The sequence below is a fragment of the Triturus cristatus genome, chromosome 10 (assembly GCF_964204655.1).
Source record: "Triturus cristatus chromosome 10, aTriCri1.1, whole genome shotgun sequence".
In the NCBI taxonomy this organism is placed as follows: domain Eukaryota; kingdom Metazoa; phylum Chordata; class Amphibia; order Caudata; family Salamandridae; genus Triturus; species Triturus cristatus.
Genome location: NC_140593.1, coordinates 538809027 through 538827539, shown reverse-complemented (window position 1 = coordinate 538827539; position 18513 = coordinate 538809027). Strand labels below are relative to the sequence as shown.

The 18513-nt window shown below is 46.3% G+C and overlaps 1 protein-coding gene across 3 annotated transcripts in view; it reads right to left on the bottom strand.

Annotated features, from left to right (window-relative positions):
• The window catches only part of PRKAG2 (protein kinase AMP-activated non-catalytic subunit gamma 2), a 679831-nt gene that overhangs the window by 73447 nt on the left and 587871 nt on the right, over window positions 1-18513 (bottom strand). For all 3 annotated transcript variants that reach the window (XM_085632017.1, XM_085632015.1, XM_085632016.1), the window contains exon 7: window positions 13570-13615. In XM_085632017.1, coding sequence (XP_085488143.1) covers window positions 13570-13615 — 46 coding nt within the window. The remainder of the gene's footprint in view (window positions 1-13569; window positions 13616-18513) is intronic.

Sequence of the window (18513 nt, the reverse complement as noted above, 5' to 3'; positions counted from 1 at the left end):
TCTGACCCACTGGGTATAAAAGGGCATTTATTTTTAAGCGATTCACCAGGGCATTGACTATTTAGATCTCGTCCAGGAAGGACTCATTCTAGTAAAAACGCCTGCAGAAATAAGCCACCACTGTTCATTTCCAGCTAGGCGGGGACGCTTTTCTGATACTTTAAATCATGGCTCTTATTGTACTTCTTAGACCAGGCTTCATCGCAACCCCCACCCCCCTCCCCCCATTCGTGAGTGTCAGCCCGGGCTGAAACAGCTTCTCGGGCACACACACAGCCGCAGGTCTTTAAAAGACCATTAACGTGTTAACGAGGCTTTGTTGCTTTTTACCCCTTCTTAGAGCCCCTGCATCTCCACTCTGCATATTGCTGGAAGAGTCACCACCCACCCCTTGAAATTGTTCGTAGACCCGTCCCCTCCCACCGAAATTTGGCTCTAGTTGCGCCTCTGTCTTACACTGTGTGCAGACTACAATTTTCAGACTTCCTGCTCTAACACGTGGCTGCCAAATGTACAATAACAGAGAAGCAATTCACAAAATGAACACTGGAGGTCAGTGTTAGCTCGAAGAATATCTTTGTAACGAATTCCTTTACTATGGAAGGTTATAGGTCTTTTCGAAGCAATGTGGGTACCCCATAATCAATGTTTCTATTTCGCAAACACAAGGCACACGAGTATCTGTAGCTGTGCAAATTTGGAGGTACTGATTTTAGGTTGGCATAAAACAAATCGCAAATCTTCGAAAAAAATGAAGTTTAAAAACAAAAAGCCAATATGATTGCTGGTTCCAAATTTAGAAAATACTTTTCAATTCACCTCTTCCTTGAACGTGAATTTGCTTTTAAGTAACAATCCCCGTGCAGTATAAAATCTGGGAACCGATAGGACACACTAGGGAGAAAGTACCCAACGAGCAGGTGAAATACAGTAAAAGACGATATGTGGAAAGGATTAGCAACATCACTGACCAGAAGTCAGAGAAAGTTCAAAATAAATGCAATAAAATAAAATCATATACATAAAGCGTAACTCTTCGGTCATAATTATTTCAGACACTACCAAAAAAAGTTACTGACTACGGTTGCCATAAAAATAGTTATTAAAATAGTATAGTAAAGGGCGCATTACCCGTTAGCTCAAGTCTCACTGCGCATCTTAAACAGCCACATATAGATATATACATGCCTGTATCCAGAAACATCGCTGCTACACCCACCAGCAGCCAACCACCCCCTTCAAACAAGTGTTCATGGCATCTCTTCATTTAAGAAAATTAAACCTAGCCATCATGGGTTCTTCAAATATAATCTACATGTGTATTTAAAGACTAGGCAAGCCCAAAATATGTGGAAAAAAAGATTCCCCAAAAATCTCTCATAACCTGCACACTTCTGCCTCTCCCTCATAGGGCCCAAGATCCCCATAAAAAGCCAACTGGGTCTGTAAAAAGTGTAGTCAAACCAATGTAAGGCGAACACCCAGCCCCTTAATGCGAACAAGCCAGCTTGATCCCAAATGTGTACACTGAGGGCAGGAGGGAGTTCAGCATTCACGCAGGATGTCAAATGATACAACAGGCCTCCTGCCGTAACAAGAGGGCCTTTTAGGATGCCCATTCAGCCTTGTCAGAAGAGATCTGTGGGGCCTCTTTCGGTTTCTATTCTGAATGAGATGATCCTGCTGCCGGAAATCCAATGTACCTTTGGAGGTTACTTTAGCACATGGCTCTGCCTCGTTGGGGCTGCTTCTGTCTGCCTCGTTTTGAATATATCACAAAAGGAGGCGGAGGCGGAGTTTGTGATATTAAATTCATCTTGGAGTAGAAGTGTGGGGCCTGAAGCAAACAGACCCTCTTGCTTCTACTTTGTAATGGCACTGCTCACAATGGGCTGTGGCTTTCCCATGATGGCTCAGACCCCAGCACCCCTAAAAAGAATTGAAAATAACCCACCCAAACCTAGACACACACTCTGGGGACTCATGCATCAGACACAGTACTCCTAAATTGTCTGCGGACTAAATTCTCGTACCAATTTGTCTTTTAAAAAGCCTCCTCCTGTGGCGTCTCATTACCTTGCACGGGGATCATTGTTCTGAGGGGTATCCCTCGCCCTCGATGCCACCGGGAAATAAGGCCGCAAACTGAACGGGGCATGAATAAGCATACTAGTTCTAGGCCCTGTGCAACTACTCCCGGATTCCTGATCGACTAAGGATACAACTATTAGGGCTCTTACCAATGTCACTGTGGCCTCATATCAGTGTCCGTGCTATAACTGTGACCCTATGAGGAGATGCACATGATTCAGTATTGAAAACACTGTATCATTATAAACTCTCTAATTGAATGTGATCTCAAAACCTCTATGCTACATTTACGTTGTTTTTTTAACGTCTTTAATTGAAGCAGTGGCTGGAGTCCTCGGACACCGACACGGGTCTATTATTGAAGTCTCTCTCAGTGGAACGACTCCTTAAGGAGTCCCTTTTATTTAGAAAAGATATCATTCCTGCTTGATAGGCACAAGGATTATGTATTCAATTAACCCCCTCCGCCACTATGGACCTCTAAAACTAGATTATGATGTGGGCTATGGGGGGTCGGGCTTGAATATGCGAGTGACTTCAGCTCCTCCTGTTGTAGCGTGGGCACGGACCCTGATCCTGCCAACTGCCTAGCACCTGCCCGTCTTTCTGAAGTTAGAAGTGTCTCGAGCACCTGTTTAGTGGAAGTCCTCCTACAATTTCTGAAGGCCACCTGTGACCATCAGCACATGCTTGTCAACACTGATCGCTCATTAGTTACAAGTGGAAAGAATCCAAGGGGGTCTACTTTTTCTCTCATTCGCAGGCATAAAGTAGGTTTGCAAGTTTGCCCAAAACAGCTACCATCAAAAAAGAACCAGCTCAATTTGCTCTTTAAAGATTGAACCCAATAGAAAAAAATGGTTTTACTCAACAAGCCCATTCCAAAAGGTTAAGGGAGCAGGGCTTCCCTATGTCATCAAATCGGTCAAACGACGAGCTAAGACCTCCACTGGCCTAAAATGCACCCTAATAACGCTGTACCGTGCTTGACAATGCTTTGTCGAGTCATGGCCTCCTGTAGGTCAGGCTACTTAAACCAGTGTACAAATGCCTTTTGCTGTAATAACGTCCGAGTTACTTACCTTCGGTAATGATGTATCTAGTAGAGACGATTCTAGCCGCAGATTCTTTCACGTAGAATTATCCCCAGGTGTGAGACTGGATCCGGAAACTTTTTGCCACAGCATCCCTGCGTGCCGGGGGCGGGGCGACACCACGCGACTCCGCCCAGGTGTCATATGTGACATCAGCGAGCTCACATAAGACCCGCCCCGGCGTGCCCACATCAGTTTTCTTCTGAGAACTTTTCGGCACCACAACACGGAACCACCAGATAAAAAACTGTGGAAGCATGGGAACAGTGTGCGAAGAGCAGAAAAATTGGAAAGAAACAGTGACTAACAACACCACCAGAGTAGTGCCAACACCGCAGAACCCAAGGGCAGGGAAAGAAGAAAGAAGAACAAGCAGAAACCTGCCCAGTCACCCTGCCAGCACATAAACAACCTCCCATCCCTGTGCCCCAGAGGCAAAAACAGGCGTAAATGTCATGGCACAAGTAGGAAGCCCTCCCCACCCATCCTGAGCAATGAATGGGACCAGTCCCAAGACAGACAGGGACAACAAACCTCCAAGCCACCCCAATCTAGAGGGCAACCACCCAGAAGGGCAAGACAAGGCCAGATGACCCTTAATCAGGGGGTAACAATGGGAGGGGGGAGGAAGGACAGGGATAGAAAGCAATCCCCCCAAAACCTGGAGTAGCCAGAACAGCAGCGCACCGGAGCACCGGAACCCCATCCTCCAAGGACCAAAGGAGGAATAAACCGCCCCCAGACTTAGTCACCCGCAAGAACAAGGAAGGCACTCACAGGAGACAGCGCCCCCCACCTGGAGGCGAGTAACGAAGACCAACCCAAGAGTCCTCGCAGAATAGGGGCGGATGGGCGGGCCGTGAAGGAATCTGCGGCTAGAATCGTCTCTACCAGATACATCGTTACAGAAGGTAAGTAACTCGTACATCTGATAGAGACTACTAGCTGCAGATTCCTTCACGTAGAATAGATACCCTAGCAATTTCCCCTGGTAAGGAGGGTCTGCGAAAGGACCCCACCAGCCAATGCAGAACAGAGGGCCCCACAGGGGACCAGAGCCGTGGACCATGAAGAACCTCACCCCTGCCAAGCCAAGGGAACCCCCACAAGCAGAACCCCACCCACCCCAAGGGGATGTAGGAGGGAAAGAAGGCTGAAGAGGCCCGTACACTCACAGCAGAGGAACCAAGGGCAAGGACAGAGGCCGAAGCACCCCACTCTCCTCACAAGACAACATAGCTTCCGCCCAATGCCAAGACAGGAAAGCGGAAGAAGAAGAAGCCTAAAGGACCCAAGGAAACTAGGGAAAAGAAGGCAAACCCACTCCAGATGCAAAGCAGCCTGCCAGCCAGAAAAGCGCCGGCAGTCAAAGCCAAAAGCAAGAAGAACAGCCCGAGGCCCCAGGAAGGCCGAGTAGGCGACGCCTAGCAAGGGAGAACACAGGATCATCCCAGACCTCAGGACAGGAGAAGGGAGAGAAGGAGATGCCCGGGCCACCACTACGAGTGGCCGAGCACACGACCTCAGGAAGCAAAAGCAACCTACCTAAACGCCATGGAGAACAGGCACCCGAAGGCGATCAGAACCCTCTAGCAGAGCGCAAGCCATATGACAGCCACCACTACCCCACATAGGGTACGTTAAGTCCCAAGATATGGGAACCCTCTTTGGAAGAACTTCTGCCACAAAGCAAAATACAAAAGAGCCACGGGGAAAGAAACGAACACCGCTGAGGGCTTGACAAGCAGCCCAAACAAAGCAGAAGACCCAATCTCAGAGCCAAGTCTGCGCAACAACTCCTGCAGAAGCAAAACAAGGGCCGTCCAGCGGGAAACAATGCCAAAGTAGCAAGCGTCTCCTGAGGGTAGGGGACATCACCCTGCGCCCAGCAAGAACCCCAGAAGGGGTTGGAAGAGTTCAATGGTCAGTATTCATGAGTTTGAAAAAAATAATCGGAAACTCTGTTTGAATTCGGTTGTTGATGTTTAGTTAATCATATCACAGTAAGGATTTATCCATACATGTTCAAACATATCAATCCATTATGAATTTTGCCCAATGCATTTCGGTCCAATAAGGACCTTCATCAGGGGACATATCTACAAGGTAAGTATAAAGCAAAATAATCAGGAAGTAACCCGATATAATAATGAGCAATACAAAGAATAGTGTACATGTTACTCTTAAATACAGATCGTAACTAAAATGCACGTCCTGACTGGAAAGCCAAGGTAAAGAAGTGTAACCCAAAAATATAATGCGTTCGTAAGCAAGTCAGACCAAAGTGGTCAGTCGATATACAACTGCTAGTATGCATAGAGAATTGACAAAGAACATAACCATGCCAAAAAAAGTGGTGATAAGCCCATAAACAGTGGCGAGTATTTTAAGAAATGGCCTCTAGTGAGTGAAAAATAATGCATTCATGGTAGAAGTGCTGAAAAGACACGATACCGCCGATAAAGAGCAGTTGGTGCTTAATGTGTTGATCATCGTGTAACTAAAAACCGAAGTGATGTTCTAATGGTGAACCCGACAAACTCGCAAAGCGGAGCGATAATTCAAATCAAGACGTTCACCCCGTGTAGTGTATTAATGGAGGTGCAGTAACCGTTAAAAACGGGTGAAAAAATGGTCGGATGGTATAACTTACGGAAAACGGCGTGTTCCCACGGTTAACCCGAGTTTCTCGTGATTGACGATAGTAACCCGCAAAGCGGGTTACGCGGTTATGTATTGGTAGCGTGACAGGTGAAAATAGAAAACAGACTAGTATCAAATAGAGTGGGCGCCATATTGTAATGTCTAAAGTGTAATGAAAAGTGGTGAGTAAATAAATAGGTATGAAAAGCGGTTAGAAAATAACGAAGTAAAAAGTACGGATAAAAAATATAGGAAAAAAAGTTGCGAGAAAGATGGGTTGAATGAAAAATATGTGAAAACGATAAAAAGTAGGTAGAAATAAAAAGAATAATGAAAATGGTTTTAAGGAGAAAGGGTAAAATAAGATGAATCAGCAAAGGGTGAACATGAGGCTAAAAGGTTATGAAAAGGAAAATAGATGGATGAAGTGAGACAGAACACTGGGTAGACACAAAGAAACATGAGATTAGTAAACAAGACGAAGTCACAGATAACACGAAAACTCCATGCGATCATTGAGTCCGTGCGGTTTCATGGAATTCAACAGCTTAATCCAATAATTTTCCCTTTGGAGGAGCAGATTGTGAACGTCTCTTCCTTCTATAGGTTCGACAGTCTCCAGGACCATGAATTTGAGTTGACTGACGTTGTGATAAAATTCAGTGAAATGTGTGGCTATTACTGATTTTACGTTGTTGGTGCGGATGTTGCTCTTATGTTCAAGAATTCTAGTCTTGACTTTTCTTTCCGTTTTGCCAACATAGACAGACCCACAAGGGCATTTCAAGAGGTAAAACACATTGGTGGTGTTGCAAGTGGCATTAACTTTGAGGTTAATTTTATTGCCTTTCATGGGATGATTGATATAGGATCCAGTGATCACGTTGTTGCAATTAGTACAATTGTAGCAAGGTCTTGTTCCCTTATACTTGATGGGTATAGATGTGTTAGTTGGTTTAGTAAGGATTTCTTTCAGATTTTTACCTCTTTAGTATGCGAAGATAGGTTTATCAACGAATAAGCCCTTAAAATCCAGTTCTACGGCCAAGATTGGCCAATGTCGTAAGATGATTTTTCTATAGCGATTACTCATAGTAGAAAATTTTGACACCACGACTGTTCGTTGGCTGACAGATTTGACCGTTTTGGTTAGAAGCTGAGTGCGAGTAATCATTGAACAACGTTGTTTGGCTTGAATTAAAATCTGTTGTGGGCAACCTCTTCGAGAAAATTTTTTAATCATCGTTTCTATTTGTTGAGAGCAAATGTCAGGTTGTGATACGATCCGTTTCACACGGAGTAATTGTGAGTAAGGCAAGTGATTTTTCAGGGCGGGTTGGTGAAAGCTGTTGTAGTGTAAAAGCTTGTTACGATCAGTTTTTTTACAATGCATGGTGGTTTCAAGTCTGTTGTTGGTGCGACTGATCCTAACATCAAGAAATGTCGATGTGTGATCTCGAACCTCAAAAGTAAATTGTATCCTTTCGTTGATGGTGTTCAAGGAGCTCAGTGCTAACATGAGTTCAGGACGTGGGCCTTTCCAAATGAAAAAGATGTCGTCGATGTATCTGAGAAATATAATAGTGTGTTCTTTCCATATGTCAGCGCATAATATGTTCTCCGTTTCAAATTTTTCCATGAAAATGTTAGCATATGCCGGTGCGGCACAATTGCCCATCGATGTACCTTGAGGGTCCAAATCAGAATGTAAAAGAGTATGTTTGATAGCAGAGATACCCAAATCATGTGGAATGGAAGTGTACAAAGTTGTCACATCGACAGTGCATAGCCAATATTCGTTGTTGTCATCGAAAGTGATGGTGTTGATTTTGTTAATAAAATCCGTGGTGTCTTTTACGTAAGTACTCATACTCAAGACAAAAGGTTGTAGGTATTTGTCCAACAGTTTGCCGATAGGTTCATGGAGGCTTCCTCTGGTAGAGACGATGGGCCGGAATGGAGGTTTGTCAATATTTTTGTGTATTTTTGGAAGCATGTATAGGGTGGGTGATAGAGGATGGCTTTTCAACAAGAATTTGTAGACTTTCTCGGGGATCACCCCATCATCAAGAGCTTTCAATAAAATTTCTTGGAGAGTAGACAAAAATTGTTCGGTGGAATTGTGTTAGCTTCATATACATCTCAGTATCAGATATGTGATTTTGTACCTGTTGCATGTAAAACTCAGTGTCCATAATAACTAATGCTCCTTCCTTGTCTGCATTTTGACAAGTTATGGTGGGGTTGTTGGCAATTCTGTTAAGGATATTCAACTCTGACAGAAAGGTTCCGATGTTTGGATTTCTTGGTGAAATTTAAAGACTAAGTCCTGTCTGACCAATATTTCAAAAGTATCAAGACTTTTGTGGCTTACAGGAGCCATGATGGTGCTAGGTGGTTTCAGTCCTTTTAGAATGTCAGTTTCATTGGATTCATGAGTTTGAACAATGTTATCAAAGAAGTTGCGAAGACTTAAGTTGCGCATAAATCTGTAAAAGCTGATTTCTAGTTCCAAGGCGTTGGTGTGACAAGTAGGTACAAATGATGTTCCCTTTTGTAAGGTTTTGATTTCCATAGGGTTCAATGTGTGAGAGGAGATGTTGATTACAAGGTTGTTTTCATCTAGGGTCTCTTGCCCCCTCTCTGACGTTTGCCAGTTGTTGGAAGAGCCTTCAGTTCCGGTTGTTCTTTGTCTTTTTCTTTGACTCCTCCGGGGTCGTCTTTGTCCCCGGTGTCTTCTAAAAAAGAAACACCGGGAGTTGGTGTATCCAAGTGAATAATTGGTGGGGGCTGTCTCATTGTAGATTGATCAGGTGGTCTGGGTCTGGTCTCACTTCCAGACAAGAAGGTGTCAGTTTCAGTGTTGTGGTTTGGAGGTCGATTTTGTCTTCGTCTTGCATAGACTTCAGCCCATGTGTACACCTCTCCTAATTTGTAATCAATTGTGTTGCGTTTATATTTGCAAATCTTTCTCTCATTGATTTCAAGGGTGTATTTGTCCAATTGTGTGTTGATGTTTTCCAACATCTTGGTAAAATCATCAGAATCCATCATGTTGGTAAGTTCAGTTTTGATGGTTAAAATGTCTTTAGAAAGATCTTCCAACACTCTAGAAAGTTCTTCAATGATTAACGAGATAAGGTCTAAGGAGCATTTGTTTAGAATGGCATACCATCTTTCAACGAATTTAGGACTGTTTCTACAGAGGAGAGGTTTCAAAGCAATCCGCAACCCTCGGGGAATTCTCTGTGCACGGTGATATTTGATGAGAGTGGAAGCGTGTAATCTTAGATTAATTTCTCGCCTTGATAAGTATAGTAGTTCTCTAATATTGCTTTCTTTGTTCTTTGTGCTTAGTAAAGGTGAGGTTTCTTCCTGTATCAATGCATACATTTTGGAAACGTCATCATCAGCAAAAGCGAAAGTGTCCGCTCGTCCGCAGTCATGTTTGAGATGTCATCATAAGCCATTTTGAATGGTGTGTGGTGTGCTGCTTATCTGGAGCAGAAAGTAAAACAATGAAAACAGGATGTAGATAAGCGCACTATCCTATGTTGAACGTTTTGTTGGGTTGTAGCGTGCTGCTGGGGTATCACTCTCTGGTCTGGAGTGTCAAGATAAATGTAGCAAGCGTCTCCTGAGGGTAGGGGACGCCCCCCTGCGCACAGCAAGGACCCCAGAAGGGGTTGAAAGAGTTCAATGGTCAGTATTCATGAGTTTGAAAAAAATAATCGGAAACTCTGTTTGAATTCGGTTGTTGATGTTTAGTTAATCATATCACAGTAAGGATTTATCCATACATGTTCAAACATATCAATCCATTATGAATTTTGCTCAATGCATTTCGGTCCAATAAGGACCTTCATCAGGGGACATACCTACATCTAACATTGTTCAAACTCATGAATCCAATGAAACTGACATTCTAAAAGGACTGAAACCACCTAGCAACTTCATGGCTCCTGTAAGCCACAAAAGTCTTGATACTTTTAAAACATTGGTCAGACAGGACTTAGTGTTTAAATTTCACCAAGAAATCCAAACATCGGAACCTTTCTGTCAAAGAGTTGAATATCCTTAACAGAATTGCCAACAACCCCACCATAACTTGTCTAAATGCAGACAAGGGAGGAGCATTAGTTATTATGGACACTGAGTTTTACATGCAACAGGTACAAAATCACATATCTGATACTGAGATATATATGAAGCTAACTCACAATCCCACCGAACAATTTTTGTCTACTCTCCAAGAAATTTTATTGAAAGCACTTGATGATGGTGTGATCCCCGAGAAAGTCTACAAATTCTTGTTGAAAAGTCATCCTCGATCACCCTCCCTATACATGCTTCCAAAAATACACAAACATTGACAAGCCTCCATTCCGGCCCATCGTCTCTACCAGAGGAAGCCTCCATAAACCTATCGGCAAACTGTTGGACAAATACCTACAGCAGTTGTATATTGACTGACCACTTTGGTCTGACTTGCTTACGAACGTATTATATTTTTGGGTTACACTTCTTTACCTTGGCTTTCCAGTCTGGACGTGCATTTTAGTTACGATCTGTATTTAAGAGTAACACGTGCACTATTCTTTGTATTGTTCATTATTATATTGGGTTACTTCCCGATTCTTTTGCTTAATACATTCCTTGTAGATATGTTCCCTGATGAAGGTCCTTATTGGACCGAAATGCATTGGGCAAAATTCATAATGGATTAATATGTTTGAACATGTATGGATAAATCCTTACTGTGATATGATTAACTAAACAACAACAACCAAATTCAAACAGAGTTTCCGATTATTTTTTTCAAACTCATGAATACTGACCATTTAACTCTTTCAACCCCTTCTGGGGTCCTTGCTGTGCGCAGGGGGACGTCCCCTACCCTCAGGAGACACTGGCTACATTTATCTTGACACTCCAGACCAGAGAGTGATACCCCAGCAGCACGCTACAACCCAACAAAACGTTCAACTTAGGATAGTGCGCTTATCTACATCCTGTTAACAATGCCAAAGTCCCAAGGAAGAACGTAACGGCTAGAAAACACACTGCACATTCAGAACAGTCGGACTAAGAAGGCCCAGAATCAACCCAACTCAGAAGTCACTGAGGAGGGGATGGAGGAGGAGGAGGAGGATAAGGCGGAGGAGGACGGAGCCCCACCAAGAGCCTTTGGATGGCGGTGTCGGCCAGGGCATGGAACAGGCTGCCATCACATGGAAGGTCGATGAGTCGCTCCCAAATATTCTCAGGGAATACTCTGTCTCGAAGCCAAGCATGGTGACGGGGAGCGCCTGAGGAAGCCATGGTCCGGCCCAGCACCTCCGAGATGTCCAGAGCGGAGCGGAGAATAGACGCCGCAAGCTCCCGGCCATCCAATGCATGATGCCGTTAAGTCCACCAGGCCAGACTCCTGGGACGTTGCAGATCCCAGAGACTCAGCCGAGTCCCACAAACAGGAGGAGGCCCTAGCCAGCACACATAAGGTGTTAAGGGGCCGCAGGGCCGCGCTGGTCGAGGCGAACATGTTGCGTCCCCAAGAGTCCAGCCAGCGGGCCTCTCGGGACAGGGGAGTCAACAGCGGCGGCAGGGAGGGAAAGGCAGTCCGCAAAAGGGGGCTGAGGGATGAAGGGAAAGACACGCCGGGTCACGCGGCGCCGGGAGGTGCCGGTGCAGAAGATGCTGGGGCACGGGGTCCCCTGAGGCAGGATGCTTCCAAGCCCCCGTCAGGGAAGAGAGGAGCGAACCTTCAAAGGGAAGTAAGATTTCCCTCCCACCAGAGCCCTGGTGGAGGACCTCCAATAGATGGTCTGCCGGAAAGTGAGCCACCAGATCACCCATGCGTAGGATGCCCACAGCCGTGGACACCGCGTGAGCGAAGGCCGCACCCGCCTCCGTAGGGCCCTGAGGTGGAGAAATCAGCTCCTCCGTGGGCGACGGCTGCAAACTATGGTGGCCGTCCCCGAGGCCAAGCGGGGCGGGCAAGGGCCATACTCTTCCGACGAACACCTCTGCCCCAGGAAGGGCGGGGAACCGCCCTTTGATGCCGGTGAAAAAGACACCACACGGCGACCATTCTCCGGGAAGGACGACACCAATATGCATGCCTTCGGAGAAATAGAAGCATCCGAAGACGAATCCGCAGTTCGACGCCTGTGCGAAGCCGTAGAATCCGCCGCTTGAGGTAGGGCGTCGGCACCAGCCGGCGTTGTCGGACAAGGGACCTCCAAGTCACCCCTCACCAGGGACCGGAGTAGAGCTGGAGCGGCTCCGGGGTGACGCCGACCCGAACTTCGCCAAGGCAGCCACCTGCGCAGGGGAACAAGAAGGGCCTGGGGAGTGGCACGAAACCCTACGACAGCCGCGGCCCAGAATGAGGCAAAGATCGCTCGGCAACCCATGCGGCGGTACCAGGGATGATTCAACCTCCGACTCGCCCTCCGACGAGGCAGCCACCTGTGGGGAGGGACGAGAGGGGCCCGGAGAGGGACTAGGGGCCGTCCCTCGGCCTCGACCCGGAGCGGGACGAGGAGTGTCCACCGACCCCTGTGGCTCCGCAAGGTCCAGCTGCTGCCGGCGCCGTAGCGGCGTCACCTTGGCCTTAGACAGGACCCCCCTGTCAAAGGACCGAGAGGGGCTCGGGGATGCGACCCGAGCCCCGGCGACCTCCCTCGACACCACAGGGACCCCTGCGGGAGTTTGCCGCGAGACAGAGACGCCGTGGCCTGAAGGAGGTGCCCCAGAGGAGCCACACCCCAACAGTACCACATCCTCCAAGCCTGGATCCGAACCAGTCTGCACCGGGGCCGGAGCCACCGGCAGCGCCGCAGAGGGCCCTGCGCAGAGTGAGGGATCCGCCGATGCCCCAGGATGGGAAGGAGGAGACGCCAGGGAGGCTGCAAAGCCGCCGCGTATGTCTCCATTTGTACTCTCGACGCCCCAACACCGGGAAACTGTGGATAGGACGACACGCGGGGCCGCATCACCCACAGAGTCCACGCCCCGGTAGGGCGGAAACTAGGCCCCAGGGTCAAACTACGACACTTACCCACCGGGGAGCGACGCTCACGTGACATTGGAGAAAGGCGAGGACGACAAACACGGCCAAGTCTGAAGCCGTCTGTCGAAGCAGACCGAGGGGAGGACGTCGACCTGGAGAGACGCGCCAAGAGAAATTTTATCCGGCGCTCCCGCCGCGACTTTGGCTTCTCCCAAACACCACATACAAATGTGGCGAGGGTCCGTCGCCGACATAAGATGCCCACAAGACGTGCAAGTCTTAAAGCCCGAAGGCATTAGGCATTCCACTAAAAAATGGAAGAAAAAAGGGGCCTAACAGGCCTGTAGCAAGGATCGGAACCGCGTTGCACGCGGAAAAGGAAAAAAACTGATGTGGGCGGGGGGGGGTCCTTATGTGACCTCGCTGACGTCACGTATGCGGACGACGCCTGGGCGGAGTCGCGTGGTGTCGCCCGCCCCCGGCGCGCAGGGATGCTGTGGCAAAAAGTTTCCAGATTCAGTCTCACGCCTGGGGATAATTCTACGTGAAGGAATCTGCGGCTAGTAGTCTCTATCTGATACCTCATTCATGCGTCTACATACAGCCCGTGCAGCAGAGTGTGGGGGAAGTAATGATTTACAAAATTAATAGTCAGAAATTACCAGATGAATACTTAATATTTAAAAAAATATATATGTCACAAACACAGCTTTCAGTAACTCTCACCTCTCCACGTTTCAATCTTGTGTTCCTCCAATTCGTATATCTGCACCTGCAGGCAGGAAAATGATTAAAGACTTTTATGCTAGCACAGCACAGCACATAAAAAACAAATACAGAAGTGGCCAATGAGAAAACAGTGCCCATGTGGTCCCAATATTCAGCGTGAACAAAATTTCTTGTGTACAAACAGAAGAAACAGAGAACCCTTTTTGGTGCATGTTGATAAAAACGTAAAAATGTTTTATTGAAACTTCTTATACAACATTTTTTAAAGCTGCAATGCTTGTTTCAAAGTATTGCAAAAGTTAGATTTATTTGTGAACACTTACCCTTGTTATTTAGTAGTGCTAAACAAATAACTTCTGTATGGATTCAGAGGTAGACATGTTTGCAGAGTTAATGGTAGGATTTGCAGGAAAAAAGAAAAAAATGGGAATTTTTGCCACTTGGATGGTCTGCTCCTCTGCTTTTCCTACAGGGGCAACCCCACTAATGCCTTTATTTTGTCACTTGTGGGAATGTCTGCGAGCAGGAATTTGATGTTCCATCCGCTCCAGGATGCATAGATGTACGTGATGCCTGCATCTAGCCATCTATGAAGTATTCACAAAGACGGACTTTCAGCCAAGTGTAACTAGCGGATTACTGATCGGGTCCAATCGACGAATCTTCAATTCCTCACGGGAGCGCTCTCCGCACACATCCGATCCCAATAGTGGCAAAAAAGAATCTAAAATGGTGGTCAAACAGTAGGACACTGGAGGCTTACGGGCAACTTTACCGGCCCTTTCCCTATGTTGACCTCCACCAAATGCAGAGGAAATGTTTTATAGATTAAACTTCTGGACCCAACCACTAGATGGCAGGATTATGCACATTATCGGAGTCCAGAAAAATCGTCACAATGCAAAACACAAAACAAGCATTTGCAATGCAATAGGTCTCGCATTTACGCGAGTTTGCGCTATTGACATTGCAAATTACAATGCCTTTTATTTTTGTTTTTAAAACATAAATAAAAGGCATTGTCATTTACAATGCCAAATGCGAGACCTATTGCATTGCAAATGCTTGTTGTGAATTCCCTCAAAGAACAGCTGTGTAGGTGTGCATAATATCCTTCCGCCGTCACAACTGTCCCAGGCCTTTAGTCCCTCTCACAACTTTCTTCACTTTATTGTGTAGGGGCCATGTTTACGCTCATGGGTAACACATTCGGACTGTAGCTCATCGGTGCTGTGCTTCGTGTAGCTCAGTGGAAGGGAGTTAAGGTGAGAGAGTGGCGGCCATTTGAGTATGGGCAGACGCTGCAAGAGGAGTAAGGGGTGGTGGGGAAAAGTGAAAATTAGAATTTTTGTATATGTTCCTGCAAATTTCAGGTGCAGCGAAGAAGGGGAGAAGAATTGATTTGGAGGGATACAAGGGTTGGTGTGTCTAGCGTGTTGCACATTTTGTAGTACGGTAGGATGAAGTGGTCACCTACCGTCACTGCCACACGTTTTGTGAATTACTTTTATAGTCCGATACGCCTTATCTTATCACAGGGTAGCTATTGTGGTTAAAAACACACAACAGACACTCATTGGTCCTTACTAAACGAATGACGAGGTCCCAGGGCAACCAGCGGCCGGAATAGAGGAAATCACCCAGGTGCACACAGACTTTGGGGCTAGCTTTCTGTGCTCCCGAGCCGGTACTTCCGTAGTATGGAAGGGACATCACACGCTTGTTCGGCTCCTTCTGAAATATTAATTTTGTGCAGTGTTGTACCGGGTCACAATCATGTTGGTGTTCCCGCATTTGAATAGGATCTGTGTTCTATGCAAACTCAACAGTCCGAGGACGAATGTGGGCGCTGGAAGTTAAGCGCGCTCCCCACTCAGCGGCAGCCGTACATCTGCACCCCGGTTCCCTGCAGTCGAGCACGCGACCCGCAGTGCGCCCCTCCATGGTCGGGACGCACGCTGCTCCTCACTCCGAGTCTGCCGTGCAGCAGCATTATGACTGCATGCTCTGAGTCACCGCCTGAGTTCACACACGCTGGCGAGGGTGTGAGCACGGGAGAAGGCCCTTGCTACGTGCGGGATAAGGATTACACATTCCGGACCCAAGGGGCCGTCGCTGCCCGTGCAGCCTCGGTGTCAAACTGAAACCGGCTCTCCCACTCCACTCCACAGTGGCGGAAGTGTCTTGTGACCCGCGCGCCGTCCTAAGCCAGGGCAAAAGTCCTAAACAAGAACAGACACTCACAGCGCACCTCCGGCCAGCGAGCCACACGCACCGCAGCCGGCCACTGATGGGGCTGCTGAGCAGCTGAAAGAAAATAGTGCTCGCCCAGTAACCAACGCTGAACGTGTCATGTCGCCAGTAAAAGATCCAGTCCAGGTCGGCGGGGCCAAAAGAGGACAGTGTTGCAACCAGGAGGGACTAAAAAGCCTCCGGTACAATCATGACACTCCGTTCAGCATAATCCATGACGCAAAATGACGCACACCAATGAAAATTAGGGGCGGAGCAGAAACAAGACTTCTAAAAGGAGATTGATTCCAAGAATACCTCGCAGAGCGATCCGCGCATGCGTGCTGCAACGCCAGGAGAGACCTAAAAACATAATGCAAAACAAAAGACCTGGTAATATTAGCGCACTTTTTTTTTATTACATGGGATTAATAGGAGGGTAATGTAAACAACTATTACACCATCAACAGTAGATCTTATCATGAACTATCAAAAAATCCCTTGTGCCATAGAACTTGATATTTAAAAATTCCAAAAAGTGAAAAAACAACCAACCATGTGAAAAATATTCCACCAAAAACAGAAATAGAAAAAGGTGTGAAAAATGAGAAAGCATCTCACGTGCGCAACACCAGGGGAGCTGCTGGCAGGTTCTCGCCAGTTTGCTCACGAGTTTCTCATTATCGATGTCTTTCTCATATAAATAATTATGTGAAAAACAGGGAGGTTTGTTTAGGCAGCCCAAAACCAAAAAAAGTTGGAGAAAGGAAAGTCTTACAGGTAAAATTAGGTCTGACCCACGTGTATAATTCCAATTATTTTATTCCATTCTGTGAGTCATCCCAAGGTTAAAAACACGGTCATGTTATGTAACCACATTCAAGAATGGCCAACATGTTTCATTGCCTACTCATCTTTGTGGCAAATTCATCAGGGCGTCAAGGAACTGCAATCACTTCCCTGGATTTTGTCTATTTGAAAACGAGAATAACTGCACATATGCAGAAAACATAAAACACACATAAGGTTGGTGAATGCATGAAAGAAACCAATTACACCCTACTTAAAACACTTAGAGACATATATCCTTAAGAAAAGGACAACAGCAAGGTCATCAATGTAGATTACCTAATGAGAGCCACTGGCCCGCATACCAGCTTTCAACTGGTTTAGAGGAGCAGTGCAAGTTACACTCCTTGTTCCAGTAAAAAGCACATCCGTTGCTTATACCTTCATCTGCAGAAACAAATATGAGGAACAAACATGTCTAGTGAGCGAAGGGTAATCCCCCGACCTTGACCTTTATACATACAGACTCATAACACTCACTATCAACAGAGAGGTGATAATGTATATTCATTGCCAACCTCTCGCGATACCACCATCTCATTTAAGTTAAGTCAAGGCAGTGTCCACGAGTGCTAATGTAATTCAGAAGGTCCCTGGGCACCAGGCATTCGTCAGCATCTTGATAGCGACCTAGTTCACCATGGTCTATACCGACTAACTGTTAACCCTTCGCAATATTCCTCTATCAATCGTTCCAATATTGGATAAAACTCAGCGTTTTCAGCATGGTCTTTTTACATATGGCATATCAGACTCTGTTCCTGACTTATCTACCCTCACCGTAAGGTTCCTTGGACAGCGCCGTCACTCATTCCAGGATCAGCGGGAATGGGTACGCGGCCGAGATTTAAACCGGCAACGCGCATCAGGCTCTTCCGGATCACACCTCGAAACCGAGGCAATGCACCCGGGTCAACACAGCATCGCTTTCTAAAGGACCACCAGGGCGGCCATCTTACAGTGGCATAGCTTTTGAATCATTGCTACGATAGCTGAGCATATGAAATCAAAAACGCACTCGTACTGGCATATATGTAACATTTATCAAAAGTAACACTGGATGAACAGAATCCCAATTCATTAGAAGGCAGACTGTTCAAATTGTAGAAGTAATTTGCAAGTAAGTAAAAAACATGCACTCGGCACATGGCTTAATTATTTCATACAGGGCTGAAGGTTATCATTCAGAAATTATTGTGCCCATGTAATCGCATGAATCAGCAAGATACAGAGAAACGCTAAACTATCTTAATGTACATACCAGAGGAGTCAAGACAAAGTACAGCTTTATCAGACACTCTCGCTGTCTGGAGATCTTGTTCCATTCAATCTGATCATTTAAGCCAATCTGATCAACCTTTTCTGAGTAAATCCAACGGGCCTCTTTTAATGCGAGTGTATTCTCAATCTGACTCGCATTACCCAGTACTTTTTCTAACACCACCCATTTCACAGCCTTGCAATTGTGTTGGCTATCTTTATAGTGTTGAACCAATCTCGTAGTCAATTTGCCGTTCACAGACAGAGCAACCACCACATGGGTTCGCCAGGCTATTAGGAAGCATTGGTCTTTGCTCTCTACTAGCGAGTATAAAATGCCTGCACCCCGTTTTGCTTTTAAAAGAGCTCAGAACCTCAAAGACAGACTCGTTCATACGAGGCCCCCATCACAAGTAACAAGCACATCCATTCCCCCTGGGCACTACCCATGTGGTGGTTGCTCGGTCTGTGAACTGACTGAGAAGACAACTAGTGTACAGTTGCAGAGTGGACGAACTTGCTATTTGAACAAGTTCAGTAATTGCAACTCGACCAATATCATTTATAGATTAACCTGCCCATGTGGGCTTCATTATATTG